The 25,697-nt window shown below is 36.3% G+C and overlaps 1 protein-coding gene across 31 annotated transcripts in view; it reads right to left on the minus strand.

Annotated features, from left to right (window-relative positions):
• The window catches only part of LOC143258705 (PR domain zinc finger protein 14-like), a 75,521-nt gene extending 61,187 nt beyond the window's left edge, over positions 1-14,334 (minus strand). For 19 of the 31 annotated variants that reach the window (XR_013032477.1, XR_013032473.1, XR_013032475.1 and 16 more), the window contains exon 1: positions 13,895-14,319. Coding sequence is in view for 2 of the 31 variants with exons in the window: in XM_076518163.1 (XP_076374278.1) it covers positions 13,899-13,905 (7 nt within the window). In the remaining 29 variants the exon portion in view is untranslated. Of the gene's footprint in view, positions 1-13,894 lie in introns of all 31 variants that reach the window. The other 12 variants (XR_013032471.1, XM_076518148.1, XM_076518163.1 and 9 more) reach the window with 6 other exon arrangements.
• Between the last annotated feature and the right edge of the window lie 11,363 nt (positions 14,335-25,697).

A 25,697-nucleotide genomic window follows, 5' to 3' on the forward strand; every position in this document is an offset into this window, starting at 1 on the left:
CAATTTAAATCTCTTACATTCTTTCTTCACTAAAATATCACTATATTTTAATATACATTGACATCTTCCTTCCATACCTCCTGTATTTTAAGAAATGCCTACAATTCTCTCTGACATTACTAATGGATATATTTTTATTAATGGAAAAATGAAATTGTAAACTACTTAAATTATACAGCAGTCCATTTTGCTTGTGTGGTAAAAGTTGTACAATATGTCATATGAGTTTGATGTATATAGAACAAAGATACTGCTTCCAAAAGTAATGAAACTTCAAAATATATTGACAGACTAGTTAGAAAGCCAGATAAATTCCATAATATTCCCACAATCTAACCTAGTGAGTGATATGTTTTGGTTTTCTAAAATTCATGTTTGTAAGCCATGTGAAGTACTGTTAGGCCAATCAATACCGTTAGAAGAAAGGAGGTTTCCAATAGCAGGCATTTAAGTGCAATCAGGCCAACAGGTGAAGTAAATTCTAAATTTCTTGTTCTATTTTATGCATATCTTTATTTATATTATGTATTTCTTAATTCAAATAACTAAAACCTAAAATTGAAAACCTATTAGATAAGAAAATTTAAAGTAATTTTTTCATCATAACTAGTCAGCAAACACGATATAAAAATAAATATATTTGTTAACTCTGCTAATCTACCTGGTGGTTTACGGTTTGTCATGGTTCAAAAAGGCCTAAAATTCTGAAGATAAATGAGTAAAGAAAAAATTTCAAAAAAGAAAAATAAATGTAGAAATGGTTACTACTAATATTCCAAAAATAATACAAACAAGGCAATATGGATGGAATCTCCATCATCCTTATATAATAACACAGGTACACAGTATAGTAGAATGTTAACAGATAAAAAGAAAATAAACTCAATTGTGACTGAATACTTTTATATATATATTTTGCTATAATGTTTATTATTTCCTATGCTACTATGAAGATATGATGTGAATACCACCCCTATTACCTTGTGTACATTGTTTTTGGAGGACTGATATTAACTATCTTAAAATATACTTCCTTTTTTTGAATTTTCTTCCTTTACTTCTTTTTTAATGCAGTGTTTCAACAAACATAGTACAGTTGTATTTATAACCAAGTTCTAAATATAACAAGGTTCCAATAGTATTATTCATCATTTACCTCTTACTGGCTGGTAATTTCTCTTTCACCACATATTAAGCTTTTTAAAATAACACCAACTTCCTGTAAGAAAGCCAGCTTCAAGGGAAATGATAATATCATTTACACTAAAATTATGTTGTTTTATTACTACAGAAAAAATCAATTTTTCTGTTTACAACAGACATGCAATGTTACCAAAAGGTTACTAAATTTTATGAAAATAGGTTTCAACTAACAATTACGGTACATATAGTTTCATGGTAGTTACAAGGTTAGTCAAAATGACTGAACTCGTTTGTCCATAAAGTTAACCTACTGGTGCTGGTTAAAGAGGAAGATAACAATAATCTTTTCCATTTAGAATGGATGTAGCTCAGAAAATGTTGAATAAGAGATAGATGATGAAAAGTATAGAATACAGGATTTGGACAAAGAGTAACAGGACAAAAATTGAATTTTAGCTGAGTTATGCCAAAGATTCAAGTTTGTAGGGAATCAAGCAATCCACAAAACAAAATTTAAAGAAGTAGGTCACACAAGAACTTAGCCACTAAGGTTAATAATCTTCATAACTGCATGGATAGCAACTATAAGCAGACCACCTACTGATCACAACAACATTCTTATGGGCAAATTTGTAGAGAAGAAGCTAAATGAACTCACCACGAGTCTTAAGATTACTTAATCTCTGATGAAATCTATTTCTAATGTAACACAATTGTTTGAGGTGGCTGCATCAAACAACAAGGTGAAGCAGAAACCAGATGTAGTGGATATTGTAATGGCTAATTAAGATTCAAAGCAGTCCCAAGGCTTCATGATGGCATCAAATAAGATTTAGTTTTCATGGCTGCACCTCCTGTGCAGCACAAAAGGTAACACTAAAGATGCCTGAGGCACAAGGGAAAAAGTGCAAAATTTAACTGTGGCATATCTGGTTAATGAAGCTAGAAATGTTCATATTTTGGTGTAAAACAGTCATTACTGAAATGTTCCAGGAAGAGTTATTTCTATCACGATAACTACTTGAAAAGAGCAAAATAATGTTCAAAAGTACAGTATCATTGCTAGTAGTTTAAGGAGGGTATAAAAATTTAACATTATCTTTATGTGAAAGTGTATTTCTGACAGATAAACTAATCTCTACACACAGTGAGCTTTCTTCTCTACACATCTGCATTAGAAATTTGCATGTCCCTATCCTTTACTGAACTCCCATCTAATTTCACAACATTTATTGTGAATTGCACTACTGCATAATGATGTCACTATGCAACAAAAGCCTTCCATCAGGAGGAGCATTGCACATCCTGCTGTACACTAACTCCCTCTATGCATATGCACTCACTGATCTTCATTCTTTGATGAAACAAGCAAGAAAATCTGCATGGGAAGTGGGAAAGATAGGTAGGAATGTGTGTGAAGAGGTAAGTATCTACTGAAATACTTTTTCATGTAAGGAAACTATTAACTTTTGCAATTATACCACACCTCTATATACAGTAAGCTTGAATACCACAATGAAGTGGTGGAAGGGCTGGTGCAAAGAATTACCTTGATGAGTTATCTTTAGAAATTGCCTAAAGAAAGCCCATAGTATGAGACACCCAACAGCAGAGGCTCCATAGAGGCCCACCCATGGGAGACTGCATATCATCTCTTCACAGGGATTAGTGGAATGAGAACATGTCTATCCAAATATTTTCCCACAAAATATCAGAGCCACAGTGGTTGGGGAACATTCAGAATGCATCTTATGCTAACCATAACTCTACCAGACTTCAGTGGACTGACACCACCTCTAAAAGAAGAACACAGTATTCTTGTCAAAGACAGTAGTATAGTGTATGCACACCTTAATTGAATTAAACAGACATCAGCTGCAGGAGGAGGGCAAAGTTTGTTACTACATGCAAGCTTCCACTGAAATGAACAAGTGATATCTACAGAAGGAGTGCATAAGTACTAAGTGTGCACACTTCAACTCTACTAAACAAACTTTGACCACATGATGAGAGCCCAAGTGTCATGTGGTATAGTTTTATGAGGGATGACCTGTGCTATACTAAGAATGTCATCAACACCACACTTCTTACCATGTTGGGACCCTTGTTCTAGTCCCATCTGTAAGGTCCTTGTCAATGAGGTTTTTTTTCACAGTCCACCACCTCAGAGACTAGGAAACGGTAAATGGCAAAGGTCTTCCAGACTCCACTCAATGAGAAAAAGAGGAAGGAATCTGCATTGAGTATACATGGAAAAAATAACTTGATACCTGTTAGTCCTTCAGTCTTGGAAAGCCTTTTATTGAAGACAGTGCGGGCACCAAGTAACCCTATTTTCAAAAGCTAGGAAGCACAAGCCAATGAAGTATGGAGAATGCCTCCTTGTGCTGTATTTTTCTCTGATAGTGCATGGAATAGGTATTGGCCAGACTGGAGAATAGTCAGGTATATAATAACTCTTGTGCCCATAGACAGAAACAACATTTTGAGATATGTAATAGTTCCTTTATTATCACTGCAAATAAAAATTTCTAATAAATTTTCTTATGTAAGTATAAAAAGGCTATTTCTGCATATAAGCAGTGTTATAAAAGCAATTATGTAATGAGGTGCCATCATCAAAGAAAGGAAAAAAATAAATATCAGTAGGTGAGACAAATTTTGACATAAGTGGGAGGTTCATTCACATACGCCAGACCCCAACCTCCTACCTGGTTATTGGATTGCCCTTGGAAGAACCATTCACTTTGCAGGTTTCTATGAGCAAATGTTGTAAAAAAGAAACAAGATGGCAAGATAGGCAACAAAGGTGTGTGGGGTACTCCAAATGTCCACTAGAAGAATCTCATGTAGCAGCTGTCAGAAATGAGAGAAGTGGCAATTCTGATAGGATAAAAAGTAGAATGGTCTGTAGGAATTAAACTCCAGAGAGGAGTGCACAAAATGTAAAGGTACCAGACCCAATCTGTAAGACCAGAGGAAAAATGTCCATGGAGGAAGAGGAATTTCTAGGACTGAAGAGTTAGTGACAGGAACCTCAAAAGTATGATGTAAGAGATAAATTGCACCAAACAGTGTGAACTTGTCATAGAGATAAGAAAGAGAAGGAAGGAAAACAAAGGAGAAAGAGCAGTCCTTTCCCAAATAGCCAAAGTCTTAGGAAAGAAGTACTAGGCAGAGTAAAGAATAGATAAGCAACAGACAAGTGTCCTGGAAGATGAGATAGCATAAACATCCAAATGATGGCAACCACAAGTTATTAAATATGCTGAAATAAATATTGACAAAAAGGAATATTAGTTTAAAGTTGCCAACAGCTCAAAAGGTTCACAGGTAAGAGGTAAACAGAATGACAAAAGGTATAAATCATGCACAGGACTAGAAAGAGGGATCCATGAAAAAAAGAGAACTAGAGAACAAAACATTCTGCATTATCTGAAAAGGTGAAATGTTATGGACAAGGCCAAACAATAACAAGTAATGGAGGTGACAGTTCAAGGAAAAACAGCCAGGCATAGAAATAAAAGAGAGACAGCCAATAACAGGATGGTCAGGAGGAAGATAATGGCAGAGAGAGCAATGTTGAAAGACATGCCACTTAGACTGGTAGATGAACAAACTGGAAGGGCAACAGGAATGATAATGTAAAAAGACTATAAAATTGAAGAGTCTTGTTCTACAAGTAAAGGGCCAGATAAGCCCCAGATGAGAAGGTGAAAAGATAAGATCTTTTGATGGAGCAGTGATGTGTAATACTTGGTAAAAGAGGAGGAGGCAGGTTGTCATGCTGTATGGAAGCTGTATAGAAAGGTACTAAAAATGAGATCATAACAACTGATGTTATAATTTAAGGTCAGGACCCAAGGTAAAAAAAATTGAAAGGTGAGTATGCATAAAAAGAGCGCAGTCCTGGAGTAAAGCATAAATACACAGGGCCAAGTAATATGGAACAGGAGACCAAAAGAAGATAATTTGAACTGAGAGGGGTAGCAAAGGTATTGATGAGTGTAGTCCCCAAGAAAAGTATACCCAACAGAAAACCTGGAGGTGAAGAAATCATTCTTCAAGCAGAACATCATCTGGCCAGTAGAGGTAGTCCACAACCATGCGTGTAGCACCAAGCACACAGCTGGCAATGAGATAAATCCATTAGGGATTGGTCCAATAAAAAAATCCAGGTTTTGAAAGCAAATGATCCATGGAGTTGTCACAATAGATCATAAAAGATACACATGCAGAAGTAAGAAACTTACATGGAGTTGTCACAATAGATCATAAAAGATACACATGCAGAAGTAAGAAACTGGAACATGTCCAATGAACTATTAGAATTGATATGGAAAGAGGGTTCATCATGAATCTATTGCCCAATGTGGAATTTCATTTCATTCAGAGAGGAAAGCATGAGTGAAGACGTACAAGTCCAGTTTGAGATGAAGTAATGAAACACTGATGGTGGTACTGGATCGTTCCAGACAAAGATAGATCATTAAGTAGAAAAGAAGGCTGTTGAACCACCGAGGTCAAAAGTTCAAATGAGTTATTCCACTGATCCTTCAAAAACCATTGGAATAGGTGAATGTGTGTGTGACCCAAAGGGATAAGCAGCTCCATTGAAGCCATGATCCCCAAAGGTGACAGAACCTCTTGTGCAGTATGAGTAGGAAAGGTGCATATCCTGGTGATTAGTAGTTCTATAGTTTTCAGGCAGATTGGAGAAGGTTGAGTTGAGCTGAAAATGGTGTTGAAGAAATCTTCTATGCAAAAATATTGTGTGGGAGTGAGGAAAAATGCTAAAGTGTTTCCAAACCACCCATAATGGGCAGGTTCCCAAATAAAAATATAGAAAGGAAGAAGTTAAGCCTGGAGAAGGAGAACATCCATATCCAACCAGTCTCATCGGCAAGTGATCAGGAGAAATGCATAATTGTAATGAGCCATAGTAGAGAAGAAACAGAAAAATGTATGACCTTTAAAGTCCTCTGATGCACATACAGTTACTTGCATAGTTAAAACAACCCAAATCAGTAATAACTGGAAATTATAATTTTGATTAGTTTACTATTTTCATGGAACCAATTTAACTCTACCTTTGATTAAATCAAGCAGTTTATAAGCAATAATCAATATAATACTTGTTTATAGGTAACTGATCACACCAAATAATCTCCAACACCAGCCAGTACTAGTATTATTGTAATCAATGAATGATAAGTAATTTTTATTGCCTCTAAGTGTTAAAAAATAGTTACACCATATATGCACTACACTTTCATGCAAAGTTTAGTAGCAAAAGTTGATTGATTGATTTAGTGTTTTATGGCACAAAGCAGCTAGGGTATCTGAGCCAAACGTCCTGTAAAAAGGTAAAAATAAATTAAATGTAGTAAAATACAGAACAGGAAATGAAGGTAAAACAAAACATCATTGAAAAACATAAAAAGCATAAAACCAATGTTGACACCTAGTTTACAATGGTAAGAGAGAAAGCAGAGTAAATGAAGTTGTAAAGTGCTCACTCTAGCAAAATGGTAATTATCATAACCCGCCAGGAAGACTAACAGGTAAGTTCAAAGCTCGTTCCTGCATAAAAACTGGATAGAAGTAGCAGTTAATGAGAAATGGGCCAGTCGGTTTTAAATATCAGCAAGAGCAGGGTGTGAGCCAACGTGTAGCGATCCCAGGGCTGGTATAGAACTAAGCGAGTCAGTAAAAATAGTGCAGTTGGAGTACTGTTCAGCTTCAATATGATCCAGGGCAAGAGATATAGCACACAGTTCAGCAGTGAACACAAAAGCTGTAGAGGGGATTCTGCGCACAACCACCAAACCACAGCAAACCATAGCAGAGCCTATTGAATTACGTGATTTGGAACCATCTGTATAAATGGGAACGGAATGATTGTTTGAAAGATGTTCATTAAATAAAGGACAGTACTTCCAATCTGGAGTATCTGCCTTTTTCAGATGACTGAAAAAAAGGCCACGTTTGGGGGCTGTAATAAGCCATGGTGGGATGGGCTGACCAGTGGATACAGCAATGTTGTCCAAGGACAGACCCAAGTCATCCAATTGGGCCTGGATGCGAAAGCCAAATGGAGCAATGGGAGATCGTCTGTTCTGAAAAAGTACAGCCCACCAAGGAAGGAAAACACATCCCCAAGTGAGATGCTATGGTAAGGAATGAAGTTTTGAGGAATTTAGTAAAGACAATTGCAAACAGTGAAGGTGCAGAGAAGGTTCATGAGGTTCTACCTATAAGCTTTGAACTGGGAAGGCATGGAAAGCCCCAGTGCAGAGTCGAAGCCCTCGATGATGAATGGGTTCCAGCATCTTTAAGGCTGAGGATCTGGCAGAGCCATAGACCATTGATCCATAGTCGAGTTTTGATGAAATAAGAGCACGATATACCTTTAACATAGAACATCGATCTGCTCCCCAACTGGTAGTAGAGAGGACACGGAGGATGTTCAGTGCTCTTGTGCATTTGACCCGTAGCTGCTTTAAGTGTGGTATAAAGGTCAACTTACAGTCAAAGATAAGCCCCAAGAACTTGGTCTCAGGGACCACGGGCAGCGAAACTTCACCGATATGAAGTTCAGGATCAGGGCCAGTCTCTCTCAAAAGTATAGGAAAATGATTACTGCCTAGCGGATAATTGTCACAACTGGATGAAAAATGGGAGAATAATGAAGGGGAGAAAACTGAGAGATCAATAGCGGTAAAGGACTGACTAAGTGCATGAAAATAAGTGGAAGAACCAGTATTGAAAAGAGAAAGATTGTGATCAGAGAGCATACGCTCTACAGAGCGACCCCTCCCATCAATAACAGCACTTCCCCAGAGGGGATGTTGTCCATTAAAGTCCCCCAGGAGTAGGAAGGGAGACGGCAACTGTTCAACGAGAGCATCAAGGTCTGATTGATCATATGTCTCTCCAGGGACAAGGTCGAGAGAACAAACAGTGATGGTATGACCCAAGGAAACACGGATGGCTACGGCCTCCAAGGGTGTGTTAAGTGACAAAGACAGGGTGGGCACATGCTGATCAACCAATAGTGCCACCCCTCCATGTACTCCTCCATCACACAGCCTGTCATTTCTGTACAGAGTAAACTGCCGAATGGAGACTGTATCAGCAGGTTTGAGAAATGTTTCTTGTAGGGAAAGACAAACAGGACGGTAGGAAGCAATCAGTGTTTTGATATCATCCAGGTTAGAATGTAAACCTCGACAGTTCCATTGTATCAAGGTGGCCATTTTTAATGACAGGTAGGCGAAGTGGCTGGAGAACCCTTCTGTGTACGAACACGTCTTTTTTCCTTACTGTCGTTAGTCAGATCCTGCCCTGGGTCTATGGGGCAGGTCTTTGTTATTGGAAGGGGATTCCAGTGACTGAGGATGCGAACGAATGATTGTTTATCCTCTTGGGGTGGGAGAAAACGATGTATCAGAAGAAATGCCTGTATTTGAAACCGAAGGATGTGGATCTCTAGGTTTGTTGGAATGTATGGGAAGAACAGGGATGGATGTGGAAGTCGATTCATCAACCTTTATAACCATGGAGGTCAAAGGGCTTTTCATTTGTTTTGAAAACGATTCTCTTGGAGGCACAGAGAGATCTGTCTGCACTCCCACTGTAGTTGTGGAATGAAGTGCAGGAGCACAAGTCCGAGATGGAGTGGCAGGCAGCAATTTCCGAATCTCAGGATAACTAATCTTATGAGTCGTTTTCAAATGCTGCACCTCTTTTTCCTCCAACCATTTTGGGCAAGAACAAAAGTAGGAAGGGTGAGAACCATTGCAGTTGATGCAATGTGGGTCCATGTCACATTCATAGGCATTGTGGTCCTTGCCACAGCAACGAGCACATGTCAGGGAACCACGACATGATGTCTTTCAGTGGCCGAACCTCTAACATTGGAAACATCGGAGAGGGTTTGGAATGTATGGCCGTACCCTGCAAATTAGATAACCTGCCTTGATGGTGGCAGGTGCACGTGGTGATGTAAATGTCAAAACGAGGGTATTTGTTGGCAGTGTAACTCCATCTTTGCGAATGAAGATGTGCCTCACTGCAGAAATTCCTTGAGTGGAGAGACCAGCAAGAATCTCTGACGCGGGGGCATTCTTCAAATCCTTCTCAACAACAACTCCTCATGATGAATTCAAGGTAGCATGAGGGTTAACCTCAATAGGTATATCCCCAATTGCCGTTGAATTCAAGAGGAGTTCACTGTGGTAGGTTGTGGATGTTTCAACTAATATATCTCCAGATCGAAGCTTCTTTACTGACTTTGGAGAGCCAGCAAGACCCTCTAGTCCCTTCTGAATAAAAAAGGAGGATAATTGCCCTAAAGGTTTTTCTGAAAGAGAATGTAATATAAGAAAATGAGGTACGCGTGTTACAGATGTCGAAGATTGCTACTCAGAGTCTTCAAGACGTGATCGCTTACCTATTGACTGTTTTTTCACTATTTTATTTAAATTTTTTGAATGAGGATCCATAGGAAAGAAAAAAAATTTCGGTAACCACTGACCCCACCCACCATGGAGCCCTACGAGGGGGTGCACTACAATGTTATGCAAGGACAATGCAGCAACGCCAGGGTTTCGTGAGCACTATACCCAAACACCAGCATCAGGCACAATGTCCACAACACCCATTGAGAACTTCTAACACTGGTACTTGGTTGACCTTAGCCCAAGTGGACCAGCCGATTGACCCAAGGGGGCCCACCCAAAGGCCGCCCGTCTACAGGAATTCAAGGCCAAAGCGGTGTGTTAGGGTTGGACCCCTCAACCAACAGGATCCTCTCCTCCCCTTCATGAGTTGCCACACATGGCAAACACATCAGTGGATGTTTAGATCCCAGAAAAGGTAACCAGACAGAACAGAACCCTCCCTGGGAGATCCCCTCACCATGTACAGGAATCCACACCGAGGGGTAGTTGCAAAATTGTAATAATTATAAATTATTGTCCTTGAAGTCTGGAGACAGGATTTCCTCTGGCTTTTCATTTTTAAGACTTTACATACCAATCAATCAATAAGCTCATCAATTACCAAGTAGAATTAATCAATCAGCTCTGGAAGATATATTTCATAATCTAAGATAACCCAGTGACACATTGATATTACTTGTTTCTTTTTTCCTGACTTAAAATTAAATCAAGAAATTACTGCCCTCTAGCATTTAACTTATATACATAAATATTGTGTAATTTGCAGTCAAGTGATCTGTGGTTAAGCTATTAAATATATGTTACGTCACAAGGAGGCGTGACATGAAAGAGTAACAAAACAAAGACAAGAAACAAGCACCTTAAATGAGAAAAAGAAGAAATATTTAGGCAAGTTTAATGAAAGTTGGAGGATCAATCTGGGGTCAACAAATGACTAACAAACTGAAAGGCTTTATATCACTATTTCTTATACCCTTCCCAAAACAAATCAAAGTAGTCACACTTAATGTTGTTTTCTCTTACAATTCATGTAAATTAGAGAATGATTTTAATAAAGTTTAGCAGGATTTCTTCCAATACAAAGAGGTAGGTGTCCATACCAGTTGCCAGGAAACTTTCCACATAAGGTAGAAAATTCTGTTTATTTAAATTATATACTATAATGGGGGACAAAATATCCTGGTTAACATCACAACATGCAAATAAAAACAACCCCAGCTGCAAAAACACTTTCCTCTTTGCTTAGCATAATGTGAAAATCATTCCTTTCTCTTGTATGTTGTCTTCAAGACCTCTAACAGCATAGTGAAAATGTAACATTTCAGTTTGATATATCAAAGCCAAAGCTGATATTCATTTCTTAGAACTTCTCTCCAAACAGCACATCCAATAATTGTTCATACTTTCAGGGAATATGTGCATGAAATACCTACACTTTATAGTAACCTGTTCATGACACCTGGAATGCACCCAGTTGGTGCCTGCAGCCTAGCCAACTAGAGTACTTATATACATGTACTACACGTTTAGCACCAAGCTAGTTACAAGCTCTTTCAATATAGGTTTGGTCCCAAAGACTGACCACATGGCCATTTTTACTTGTACATAATTTTAATACTATACCTTATAATACAATATGTACATCTTAACATTTGGCAGATGTTTAGTAAATATTACAAATTGTTTGTACACAAAATCAGTTTTTTCATTAAAGCTTTGTCTGTGAATATATCAAGTCTTCTTTGACTAGTCAAGCACAAAGTACCTTCTTTTCATCTCAAAATTTTCAAATTTCATTTGCATAATCTATAAAGCTACCTTAATACTTTTCAAACATTTTTTCAATGAAACTTTATATTTTATCAGTATTAGTTTCTCTCCACTAACTTTATACGAGGTTGGTAAATTTGAATAGTCTCATAACCACCAAATATAAATAAATAAAAAAATAAAAATAAATGTAAATTATCCTTTTTTTTCCTTTCTAGAATTACTTCATACTATAACATGAAACTACATTTGTATACCCTAAGAATCTTTAAACTTGTAACAGCACACATCTATTTATATTTTGTTTTATTGCCCTTTGAACCATGTATAACTACTAGTACTATTTACACCATAAGTTGTAAATCATTTCAGGATGGTTTGGCTTATGTTATGCTGTTGAATAACATTACCCACTAGCTACTCCGAGCTACTTGCATGCATGTCTTGAGAAAAGTTATTATCATTATTATTATTATTCATTTTACCCTATGAAACCTGAAGAGTTTTACAAACTAATTGCTTTTATAATAAATAATTAACACACATGAAAAATAGGAAATGAAGTAGTTGCTTGGACCTACATTTCATTTGCTGTTGAATGTTGATGAAACTTGAAACTACTATTTTTTTTGTACTAATGGTAGTAGTGCACTAAATTTTTTATTCAATTAAATAATGCACAAAAGAACATAGAATTGGAAAAAATGAACACTGTCCTATAACTATCACAATTTTTCTGGCTTTCTGACTACGGAACATGAGCTGTTACAAATTCATCCCAGCTATTCAATGGGTTTCCCATGGGAATGAAATTTGAACTGAAAGAGAAATTAACATTTTTTTTGCACAGGAAACAAAATAATATAGCATGTCATTTGAAAAATGAAAACCTTGGCTTTCTATTGGTTAAAAATTATGTTATATTAAATTTAATGAAGAACTATTGACAAATCCTGATTGCCATAATGTGTTGAAATGATGAATAACAAAAAGATACTAAGCTATAGTTGTTGACTGTTAACCAAATTAAATATTAATTAGCAATTTTGGCTAATTAAATCCACCATACTACTTTGTTCCCTGTATAATTTTACTGACATACCTAATCAATGCACAGAGAAGTTACCAGGACTTTTGAGACTGACATACAGGGGATAGGGGATTTATACCTAAGAATTGAGCCTTTGTATCAGGTCTTCCCAGAAGACCCCTATGTTTGTATATTAAGTTAAGTAATAATTGGTTCAGTAGTTTGTCATTTGAGTAAAAGCGGTGCACAAAGAAGACAAAATGGCACCTGGGGCTGACATGGGAGAGCGGTGAAATCCAAATACAGAAACAGAAATCATTTTTTTTATTTAGTCTTGTTTCTTTACAGCTTCATTCAGACCCTTTCAAAGAAAGCAACAGCTATTTATGGTACAGCTTTGTGTAAACAAAGGATTCAGTTACCAGCATGCTCATCAAATTACACAACATTATTTACAATGGGTGCCTGCAGTCTCAAATATTTTGTTAATTTTTCCTATCTAACCTATTACATTTTTAATTTCAACATTTTAGTTATTTATTGAAAAGAAATAAAAAATAGCCATATAAAATAAGATATTTAGTGCTTACACCTGAAATAGTCTTTTTCAAGCTTTTGTACTCATGTGACAGAGGTACACATCACACTACTTGGCCTACATGTTACTAACAATGGTGTGATTTTAAACTTCTTTTTTAAATTCGAATTTGCAACTTAAAATAGAAAATATTGCCACACATAATGTTTCACCTGACTTTCTAACAACTTTTTATGCTAGGAATGATGAACAATACACCATGAAGTAGACTAAGTACAATATAGCTAATTCCTTAAATTAGATAGAAATGTACAATTATTTAGGTTTGGACTTTGAGTAACTGGCAAAATTGCTTTTTCTAACTTTGTTTCTATTAATTGATATAATTCAGCAAAGTTTTATAATTAAAATTGCATTTAATTAAATTTCTTCAAAAATTTGCTCTGAGATTTGAATTATCTAGAGCATTCAAAATAGGATTAGCAGATGTCCCTGTAAAACGTAGGTCATCCCAATTTTTAGCCTTTAGTCGTAATCACATATAGTAGAAGTACTAAATTGTCTCACTTTCTCTGTGCATCAATGTGACTCCAAGTATGATATATATGGTTTGTCATTACACAGCTATTTATATTTTACTTAAAAGTTGGAAAATAACCTGATAAAGTCAAACTGCATAGTAGTGTACCACTCCTTTATGACAAATTACCTTTTATCACTGGGCAGCAACAGAAACTGACAGAGGAAGACCTGACCAACCACGAAAAAATCTATTATATTATAACATGATGCAATAAAAATCGAATCATTTGGCAAAGTGTTAATGTGAACTGTTTCAAGTGTTACAACTTACAGTTACAATGTCACTCTATGAGAAAAAAAATCTTAATTGTTTCATTATGGAAATAGGTAAAAGTATTTGGTATCGCAACTAGTAGAATAACTTACCTACTTTTCATTTAACTTTTGAGAGCATAAGCTTCAAAGTTCCATTTTCCAGTTGTGCGGTAAAACAATATAATTTCATGTTCTATAACACATTAAGAGTATAGTTACGAGGTGCAAGACCGATTGAAATTTGAGCTGAACTTGAAACTGAAATTTGTATTTATAAACGTAATACCAAAACTACATTATATAGCAATAGGGATCTTCTAAGCGTAAACAGTAAAACAAATCATTTGCAACTATCATAAACATTTTAAAAAATAAAAAAATGAATTTTAAACTTTCTTTCACCTAATATAGAGGTTACACTTTGTAATAGTGACACTGCCCTTCCGTTTGCTATTTGTATCAGAATTTATTATTACACCAATAATTCAATATTTAACGTATATCTACCACAGCCCGTAACTTTATTTTCAACCAATAACAACATATATATTGAGATTGTCGCGCCACAGGGTGTCAATTGTATTTAATTCCGGATATTAATAATTTGTTCAAAAACATACAATCCACTGATGTTAAAGTATTGAAAAAAAAACAAATACAATAAAAATCAATTTAATCCCTAAATTGCAACCATTAGTATTTTCTTACTCAGATAAACTTTATAAAGCGCAATATTATTCCAAAACCTTCTTTTGAAGACTAATAAATAAAAATATATATATATATAACAAAGGTTCGATACGTTGAAATAAATTAATAGCTCTATTACTTCGGTTTATGATTTAATTTTGCCTTCTATCAACTATATATGTATTTTATATTTGTGACAAAACTACTAAGACTATCTGCTGCCGTTTTAAATTTGACTTAGAATGAGAAACTTATAAAGATACCTTACAATACAGAAGAAATTAAGAATATAAAATATAACACACTAAATTTACAAAGCAAAAATAATCACCACACCAAGGAGTTGTAGCTCGTTAAATGTATAAAATGTACACTAAATTAAAGAAAAGAAGTATATAAATTAGAAAACATTTAAAACCCTGTCTTTTACTCAAAAATAATAACAATAAGTATATAAAAACTGTTTAGTCCCTGTCTTCAAAAATCCTCAGAGTGTAGAATCTAGGGGATACTCTAAATTAAAAGTAAAATACAATACACCAATACTTCAAAGAAGAATTGAGGCTTCCCTACACTCAACTTTAACCCACTAGTAGAGCTACCACTGCCACCATTGTTTTTCTATTGGTGGCTGTAGATGCAAAGAGGCTTGCTCTGGCCCTTGCTAGGTTTTGTATAGCTAGCAGGATCTACGCCTCGTATCTTGATACCTGTGGTAAGCAAACCACAGCAAATAGCCCATTTGTATCTTTGTGCTTAAATACAAACAAGCATTTTATTTCAAAACTTGTAAGTAGCACAGCACTTACAATGAAAAACGTACAAAATACCTTACAACACAGAAGAATATATGAAAATAAAATATAACACTGAAAATCTAAACGTGTAAGACCGTAATTCACTTAGTTGATCTCTCCATACAATAATATTTGAGAATTGGAACTTTCTCTAGCATGGACAGGTTCGTGATCACTTTGGATAGCTTAGAAGTTGTTTTATGCTGAGTATATCATTAATAATCTTCAGTAGGTTCAGCGCTCAAATTGAAGCTACCTCATAATTAGCAGATTAGCAGGTACTGAGAACAAGTCGTCTTACTCGTCTGCACTGCCATTGCCCTAATTTTCTGAAGTCTATACTGTCTCTATATTTCAGTCTTGAATACTACCTAGTGCCAAACAGCTCTTCTTGAGCTTAGAGATGTAATGAATTCATTGAAAAAAATAACAGTCACATCTGGCATATTTTCCTTGTAACAGTGCCACATCCTATGATGTGAAAATTACTGGGCCCTGTCACAGTTCATTCTTCACCTCCTTAAGCAACATCAGCAGCGGCATTGACTATTGCTGCTGGGTCACTTAAAGACTATAATTCTTCTGCTGAGCATGTAATGACAAAATTGAGGGATCTAGTATGTTCATCTCAAGGCTGGACTGAATTAATTAATTTTTGGTGCGAGATGTTTGCTATACTTCCTCCAAACCAGTGATCAAGACTAACCTGGAATCCTTTAGTTTAATACAAAACTTCCTAGAGCATCCACTAATTATTGTTGGTCATCCTAGATCTGCTGATCTTGTAGCTGGTATCCATACATTTGCCTATTATGTTGCTTGGTAAAGTGCTGATGTTATAGGTTGGAATGCATTTGCTGAGCCATAGGTTGCAGCCAACAGTTTTGCCATTTTAACCCCCAATGGCCCAGTGGTATGTCTGTGGACGTACAACGCCAGAATCCGAGTTTCAATATCCGTGGTGAGCAACGCACTGATAATTCATTGCGAAGCTTTGTGTTTAATTACAAACAAACAAAAAATTACTATCTTTGCTGTGTGGAAGTGTATAGATAGTTCACCTAACAGTACCTCACTAGTCCAATGTGAAATAGACATGATCTTCCCGTCCTGAGCGTTATTCAGAAAGGAGCATTGACTGTAACTACAGTATATGTTCCATGGATGGACAATGCATTAGCATGTACCTTTGTGATGACACTTATTTCATGGACAGACCTTGCTAAAGAGTATATCTTGTGGATGGGCCTTATTGTAGTATGGGCAAGCCTATATATCCTCCTTCACTCACTGGAGACTGGTGTAATTGCACAGTTTTCTTCCTGTCGATGGGTTTGGTTGTTAACCTACTGGATGAGTCTATCTTGACACAGTAGTTTCACTATCCACCAGTGGAATTACCACTAAAAGTACCACTGAAAGCTTTCTGTTTACTGCGGCATACTTGAAGTGACTGCCTAAGAATGTGTCATTCATGAAATACACTGACTTTGTGAGAATGAGAATATCCTTCACTCCCAGATTCTGTCAACTGATCTCATTGTAAAGTTTGTCAATAAACTTATAAACCGAGATATCTTCCCAATCTGTAGAGGCCGTTGATGAGCATAGCTTCTTATGCAAGCAGAATAGGTCGCTAGTCCCTTGGTGCTGATATTTTTTCAAAGCCTTGAACTTGACCTAATTCTACGCTGAACAGAACTTGCAATGTATTTGCCTGCCTCCCAGTTGTTTTATTACTTTTTTTGTCTATATGTTCAACATTGTCGAGTATCGAGCTATCTAAACTAAGAACGTGGTGTTGCATATGTTGTTCCATCCCTGCCTAAAATACTTTAAGAGCTAGCTTAGATTTAATTTCATTATCCCCCTTAAACATTGGAGGTGTAATCTACTCGGCTTCGCTAACATGGATTTTATCTTTCATTCAAAACCTTTATCTCTCATAATCCAAGGGCCCGGCATGGCCTAGCGCGTAAGGCGTGCGACTCGTAATCCGAGGGTCGCGGGTTCGCGCCCCCGTCGCGCTAAACATGCTCGCCCTCCCAGCCGTGGGGGTGTATAATGTGACGGTCAATCCCACTATTCGTTGGTAAAAGAGTAGCCCAAGAGTTGGCGGTGGGTGGTGATGACTAGCTGCCTTCCCTCTAGTCTTACACTGCTAAATTAGGGACGGCTAGCACAGATAGCCCTCGAGTAGCTTTGTGCGAAATTCCAAAACAAACAAACAAACTCATAATCCTCAGGCAGAATAGGCATTACCTACCCTAGAAAATGAAGAAATAAAGCAACAAGAACAACACAATCTCAAAAACTTTCTAGACCACGCGTTTATGCTAAAACTACATAAAAATTAAATAAACGAAAAATTTAAACTAATGTATATAACTAAAGCAGGTATAAAACATGTGATATGTGAGCATATCATAGGCTTCTAAATTCTTTAGTAACATAATTTTTACTTTTTGAATACTTGCTTATACTCTGTCGTGATGGCAATACTTACTCCAGAGATGCTAATATCATTTTGTTCTAATCGCTTCACTCATTTATTTTTTGTTTAGTAGGCACCGTCCTCGCTAGTAAAGATGTATTAGTACTGTATTGTAAGAATAGGTTAAACGAGATATAATTGGAATATCCTTGGTGGGCCGATTATTACATTAATTCTAGTTGATAGCTGATCAATACTGTCAGGAAACAAAAGTTACGAGTTAACACTTAGAATTTAGGTATATTTTTTAACAATTTCTAACTAGTACATGCACAGAGAAGACTTATTTTTCTCTATAAGTTAGTCATTTTAGTGTTGCAGTGTTCTAACTAACTGGTAGGAAGACCACGAAACTATACGCTCACTAAGAAGGAGAGAAAGGACTGTCGACTCGTTTATTGTGGGTTCATACACTACATTTTTCTGTTTTAATTGCCTCTCAATAACACTGCAACTTATACTACTAGAAATCGGTTTTCGATACCTGTGGTGGACAGAGACAGTTAGCCCTTTGTGTACCTTTGTGTTTAAATACAAAATAAACAATATATTTTAGTCAAATAAGGATTTAGTTCCATTGTTTCAAAAGTGTCCATATTGCTATTTTTTTCATTAAAGAGAGAAAAACTCAAACTATCTCGACAAAAGATTCTTGTAAATGGCCTGGCATGGCCAAGTGTGTTAAGGCGTTCGACTCCTAATCCGAGAGTCAAGGGTTCAAATCCCGGTCGCACAAAACATGCTCGCCCTTTTAGCCGTGGGGCGTTATAATGTAACGGTCAATCCCACTATTCGTCGGTAAAAGAATAGCCCAAGAGTTGGTGGTGGGTGGTGATGACTAGCTGCCTTCCCTCTTATCTAACATTACTAAATTACGGACGGCTAGCGCAGATAGCCCTCAAGTAGCTTTGCGCGAAATTAAAAAACAAACAAACAAACATTCTTGTAAATTTTCTGGCGTATTCAGCATTTATTGTTGGATAATCAATCTCACACATGTCAGGAAATCTGTGTTAACTGAAAATGCTACAAAGATATACCTGCATATAACAACCGTAATTCAAATATCATTGTACTGATTGATTGATTATTTGGAATTAACCACAAAACTACACAGTGGACTATCTGTGTTCTACCCGTCATGAGTATCGAAACCCGGTTTCTAGCAGTGTGAGTTCATTGTGTCACTGGGGGACAATCATTGTAATAAAAAGCCGAATTCCAAGATAAAGGCTTGTAAGATCATTGTTGTTTGCTGTTAAGCGCAAAACTACACAGTGAGCTATATGTGCGCTGTCCATTGCAGGTATCGAAATAAGATTTTTAGCGTTTTAAGCCCATATACTTTCTACTGAGTCACTGATGTCTTCAAACTTTAAAAAACACATGGAAAAATACAGTGCCTGATAAATTTGTTGTAGGGGGTACTGACAACTTCTTGTCATTATATTTATTGTACTTACTTTAGCCTTTAATTGATTAAGACAAATTTTAGATGCAATACATACACTGCTGGCCAAAATCTTAAGGCCAATGAACATAAAGAAAAAATATGCATTTTGCGTTGTTAGACTCAACCACTTATTTGAGTAGAGCTTCGAAAAATGAAAATAAGAAAAGGGAAAATAAAAAACATTTTTAGCATTTAATAGGGAAAATGTGAACACTATGAAAGTAGCCTAAATATTAGCTGGTCAAAAGTTTAAGACCATACCAAAAAGAAGTACTAAACAGGGTAGGAAATGTTCAACAAGAGGTCTCAGTAGTGAATTGCACGGCCGTCATAGCGAATAACTGCAAATATTCGCTTTGGCAGGGCCGATATAAGCGTTTGCAGAAGGCTGGCTCGAATGTTATTCCAAGTGGTGAAGATGGCTTCACAAAGATCATACACTGTTTGAAATTTACGTCCATTTCCATAGACTTCTCTTGCCATCCACCTCCAAACATTTATAATGGAATTCAATTCGAGCGAGCACGTTGGAAGGCCCAAAAGAATCACATTATTCGCCATGAAAAAGTCCTTTGTCCTGCGGGCATTGTGAATTGCAGTGTTGTCCTGTTGAAAGATCCAGTCATTTCCACATAAGCGAGGGCCTTTAGTCAATAAGGATGCTCTCTCCTACATGCCAATGTAGCCAGCTACTGTTTGACGCTCCTGTATAGCCTGAAGCACCATTGTTCCATGGAAGGAGAAAGCACCCTAGATCATGATGGAACCTCCTTCTCTGTGTTGTGTAGAAAATGTCTTCAGTGGGATATCTTTATCGTGCCAGTAGCGTTGGAAGCCATCTGGACCATCCACGTTAATTTTTTTCTCATCAGAGAACAAAATCTTCTTCCACTTTTCTACGTCCCATGTTTGATGGTTCTCAGCAAAGTTTAACTGAGCTGTTTCGTGGTGTGGAAGGAGGCGTGGCCTTTGAAGACGTTTACGGTTTTTAAAGCCTTTGTCTCGTAGATGCCGTCTTATTGTTCTTGAGCTGCATTCTGCGTCCGTAAGAGCCTTAATCTGTTTTGACGATCGCCTGGTGTGTTGCCGAACAATTCATCGAATCCTCCTGCTCAATACCGGCGAAATTTTCTTAGGCCGATCACTTGAAATTCTCGTTCCGTATTCCTCAGGGTCTTTTAAGAAATTTCCAACAGCAGTTTTACTACGCCCAATTCTATCAGTTATGGCACGTTGAGAGAAACTTTGATTTTTTAGCTCGACATTCCTGCCACGTTCAAACCCTGTCAACTTTTTAGCCTTTGCCATGTTTTTACCCATGTAACACAAGAGATGTCAGTGAGAGATGTTGACAACCCTAATGCTTGAACACAAATGGCTAAATTTTGTTGCGTGTTTACCGATTAACGCTTCGTTTCAGTACGGTCTTAAACTTTTGACCAGCGAGTATTTAGGCTAATTTTATAGTGTTTACTTATTCCCTATTAAATGCTAAAAATGTTTTTTTTTTATTTCCCCTTTTCATATATTCGTCTTTCTAAGCTCTCTTCAAATAGGGCCCGACATGGCCAAGTGTGTTAAGCTTTTAACTCGTAATTGAGAGTCGCGGGTTCGAATCCCGGTCGCACCAAACATGCTTGCCATTTCAGCCTTGGGGGGATTATAATGTGACGATCAATTCTACTATTCATTAGTAAAAGAGTAGCCCAAGAGTTGGCGGTGGGTGGTGATGACTGACTTCCTTCCCTCTAGTTTTACACTGTTAAATTAGGGACGGCTAGCGCAGGTAACCCTCGAGTAGCTTTGCGCGAAATTCAAAAACAAACAAACAAACCATTCAAATATGTGGTTGAGTCTAACAATGCAAAATGCATATTTTTCTTTATGTTCATCAGCCTTAAGATTTTGGCCAGCAGTGTATAATACAGTGGGTAAATTTTCCATGCGCGTTTGATGCTTTAATTTTTATTTATATTTTTGTTTTGTTCACTTTTAGTATCAATAAATTTCAAGTAGCCTATGAATAGCGTGGAAAACTTGCTGTATAAATTGTAAATTGAATAAGATAAGAAGTATTACTATATTTTCTTGTTGCAAGTTTAAAACATATTTTTAAATTTTAGTTTTAGGATCCCTGAAGACGTAGCAAACTAGCACTGGTGTTTAGCAGTTGTATCAAAGCTGGTGGTATGAGTTGTGTTGTCTGTACGTTAGCGGTGCATAAGCCTAACTTTAATGTATCTTAACAGAATTTTCGGTATTAGTAACGTAGTCGTGTTAAAAACAAATTTCACTGTTTGTTGTTGCATGTATTTGAGTAGCGTTGTAATACTCTTATGTATCTATGTGTTTCAAATTAAAAATTGGTTTCAACTTTCCTAATGTGAAGTATACAATTAAATTTAAAAGAGGTTACAAGTTACACTATCACGATACCAATACTAGTACAACTAATGTCTGGTAGTACTGGTAAGTTTCTTTTTGTGATTACTATCAGACTATATAATTGTTACAGTTAATGCTGTCATTAACATTTACAATATCGTTAACAAGACAGAGACATAATGGATTTTTCTTTCCAAAAAACAAAAGTAAAATGCTTATTGAAGTATTCATTATGTTTATGAAATTTCTTCTAGAATTTCGTGCTTTGACTATTATGGTTAGTGACTTTGTGGTGGTGTTGCTACAGTATAGAGGCCTGTATGGTATAGGTTACGCAGATGTGCAACATTTAAATTTTAATGCAAACTAAAAATATAAACGGGTCGTATTGTTTCTTTAATGTATTCTAGTTTTTATTTGATGAATTACAGTAATACCAGTAATAGGAACTTGTAATGTGCAAGATCAGAAACTGAAAAGATGAATGTTTAAGTAAACTTAAAATTAAGACAAAAAAAAAGGCTTAAAATACCAAGATTTGTGAACCTCTTTTTTTTTTTTTATGACAGGTTCACTAATATGGTCTTGTTTCCTACCACTGAGGTGTTAATCATGTTGATAAAAACACATGAATTGATGTGAATGTACAAGAACAGACTCAAAATGGAATTTAAAAGAACAGAGAAAAAAAAGAAGAATTAAAAGATACATGTAATAATTACCCATTTTGCTTATAAATTTGTATTTCATATTTTAAATATATGTTTCTTAAAACCAATTTATATTGTAGAGCAAATTCATTACAGTATATCAATATGAACAGAACAGTATTGTACAAGAATATATAATTGTTTAGTATTTAATTTTTTCAACATACCATGGAACTGTATGTTCATGTACCAATAATGTTGTAATGTTTTTTGAAACTATATTATGAGAATAACTTCCAATCTATGTAAACAACAAATTAGTTTATTTCTTCAATAACATTTTTATAAGCTTTAGCTGTGTTGAATTGGTAAGCCACATACTAACTACACTAAAGAAAGAATATACTTAGTTGTACTACTTCATGTCTGAAATGAAAATACAATGACCGATTCATTCTAATGGTTAAAAACAACTGTATTGTTGTCTGTGCTAATTTAGATGTATAGCATAGATGTATTGCATCAACTAATATTTTTATGAAGGTGTACATAAGGATTTGTATAATAATTCTGAACTTATAAAATGTATTTTCATGAAATTTAGCATCTTCTTGTAAACAAGTCTGTGGTACACAAAAAATTGTCTGTTTTATGAAGTATTCTTATTAAAGATTTGTGTGTGAATTTATAGACCCTTTCCTGAGTCATAGTGCTCACTGGTTTTTATGCTACAAAGAAATTATTTAATTAATATTGTAACTTTTTTTTCTCTTACTTTCTCTCCTAATACAAACTGCTGTGAAATTATTTGTCATGAAATTTTCAAAGTATGAAATTAAATAAAAAAAATCTTTCTTTTAGAATGACTGTGAATTGTAACATACTGCTACTGCTCAGTTTTTTCTTACTTGATTAATCTGCTGCTAGGACTTATTGGGTGAGGATGCTCTCCTAACTGATGTTTGCCTGTCTTTTATTTCTGACATTTGTCACAGTTCTATTTTTCACCCATAGGTGTTTAATGTTTTTTTTTTTTACTCTGGAGACCAGGGCTAAAGCAGTCCAGCACAATTCCTTATTATCTTAATTATTTTCTCATCTTTGCTTTTCTGTTCCTTGCACTAGTTAATCCACTTCTCTCCCTATACTTTATTGTTATCTTCCTCCCTTACAGGATTTCTGTAAGTGGTGAGTGGACCTTCAAGGAAAGGTTCTATATTTTCAGTTTACCTCCTGAACATTCACCCACGTGTTTTCCATGTACGGCTACTATTGAAGGGAAAGGTAGTATTCTGGTAGTCATGTGGTGTCTGGGATACTGCAACACACCACTGTGGTTTTGAATTCCTCTAGACAGGTGCTCCCTCTCAGGGTTATTTGGCTGGGCTACAGTAAATTGAGTTGTGGACTCAACAGAAGTTGTGGACATTATAATGTTGGTGTTTGGGTATATTGCTCATGAAGCCTAGGCATTGTGACATAGTCTTTGTTTGTTGTAGGACTTCATGGTGGGTGGGGTCAGTGAGCACTAAATCTTTTACTTTCTTGTATGGATCCTTGACCTTCAAATAAAAATAAGATCCTTAAAAAAACAATTAATTGGTAAGTGACTACTTATGGAAGATTCCACAGTTATCACCAAAGTTGATTCTTGTACCTTGTTTTCTTATTTTACATCCCTTGACTGAAAAATACTTAGGCCACATGTCTCTCTTTTATTTTTATCCAGAAGGGATTAGTAGGGTTTGCTGGTTCTTCCATGTCAGTCAGGAAGTTACATTATTGAGGCAAGTTGGTTGAAACATCTATGCACACCATAGCAAATTCCTCCTGCAAAAAACAGAATTATGCTGCCAACCAGTGTTCTAATTTTGATGTTATCACCACATCTACATGCCTCTATAAAAGAAGGTTTTCTTAACTGTAAGATATGGCCACATACTACTAATCCTTTCATATGTTTCCAATGCCAACTATTTAGACATCTTAAGGCATCATGTGGTTCTTTGATATGTGCTTGTTGTGGTGGTAGTGGCAAAGTCTGTGACATTTACAACTGTCAATTTGACCCTTACTGCAACATTAGTGATGGTTCTCATTCCTCTTATTTTTTAACATTCCCTAAATGGGTTGAGGAGAAAGAGGTACAATGTTTGCATACTGTAAATAACATTTCTTATCCAGAGGCTGAGAAGTTGTTGTCCATGCTCCGTCTCAAATGTATGCTGCTACACTGTGTTCAACTGCTACAATGGGAGTGCAGACAGATCTTTCCATGCTTCCAGTAGTCTATTTTACACCATGTGAAGAGTCTCTTGCCTTTTGTGGATAGAAGAGTAGACATGTCAACATTTACTCTCTCTCTCTATCCACACTGCTGCATGCAGTGTCTGTTTGGATCCACCCTCTTTGATCCTGGTTTCTGATTAAAGCTTGGGCAGAATGATTATTCATTCATGCTCTCAATCACTGGAATTTACTTCTACTGACAGAGATCTGCCAAATCAATCCAAGACATGTTCCATGGAGATTGACAAACCTCCTTCCAATAAAAAAACAAATGGAGTGGTCACAAGCAAAAGGGTTCTCCACCCATTTCTCCTCCACTCAAATAAAAATGGCCACTTTGATACAGTGGAACTGTTAGTGTTTTTGTTCCAATTTGGATGATGTCAAAGCCTTGATTGATTTCTGTTATCCTGTGTGTCTTCTTGCAGGAAACATTTTTGAAACATGCTGATACCATCACATTTTGGCATTTTACTTGACTCTGGGATGACAAGCTGTGTGATGAATGTGTTCATGGAGGGGTGTCACTGCTGATTGACCAGCATGTACCCACCTTGTCTGTGCCACTTAAAGCACCCTTGGAGGCTATAGCCATACGTATTTCCTTGGGTCATTACCATCACTGTCTTTTATTATAACATGTCTTTTGGAAAGATTTATGATCAGTTAGATCTTGATGCTCTTATACAACAGTTGCTGTCTACTTTTTTCATCTTTGGTGATTTTAATGAACACAGTTCCCTTTGGGTTGATTCTGATATTGTTCCTCTTGGATCACACCCTGGCTGTCTTCAGTGGTAGCTCTTTTACCTATTATTATGTATCCAGTTTTTTTACTGTTGTTGATCTATCCATCTGTTTTCATTCACTTTTGGTTTTTTTTAAGGGTTGATGGAGACCAATGAGGCAGCGATTATTTTCATATTTTGAGGGAGATTGGCTGTGGGTAATGCCACCCTACCCAGGTGCCTCTGTGGAAGTTGGAACAGGCTGACTGACTTTCTTTCACCTCTCTTGGAACTGAATTTTACTGTTGTTTGTCTTCCATCTGTTAACAACTGCATGGCGGCAATAACTGTTATAATCACTCAAGCAGCTGTTCATTCTGTATTCAAAACCTTGACACATTTTTCATGGTATCTTTGTCCACGGTTGT

This window comes from Tachypleus tridentatus, chromosome 8, assembly GCF_004210375.1.
Source record: "Tachypleus tridentatus isolate NWPU-2018 chromosome 8, ASM421037v1, whole genome shotgun sequence".
NCBI lineage: Eukaryota > Metazoa > Arthropoda > Merostomata > Xiphosura > Limulidae > Tachypleus > Tachypleus tridentatus.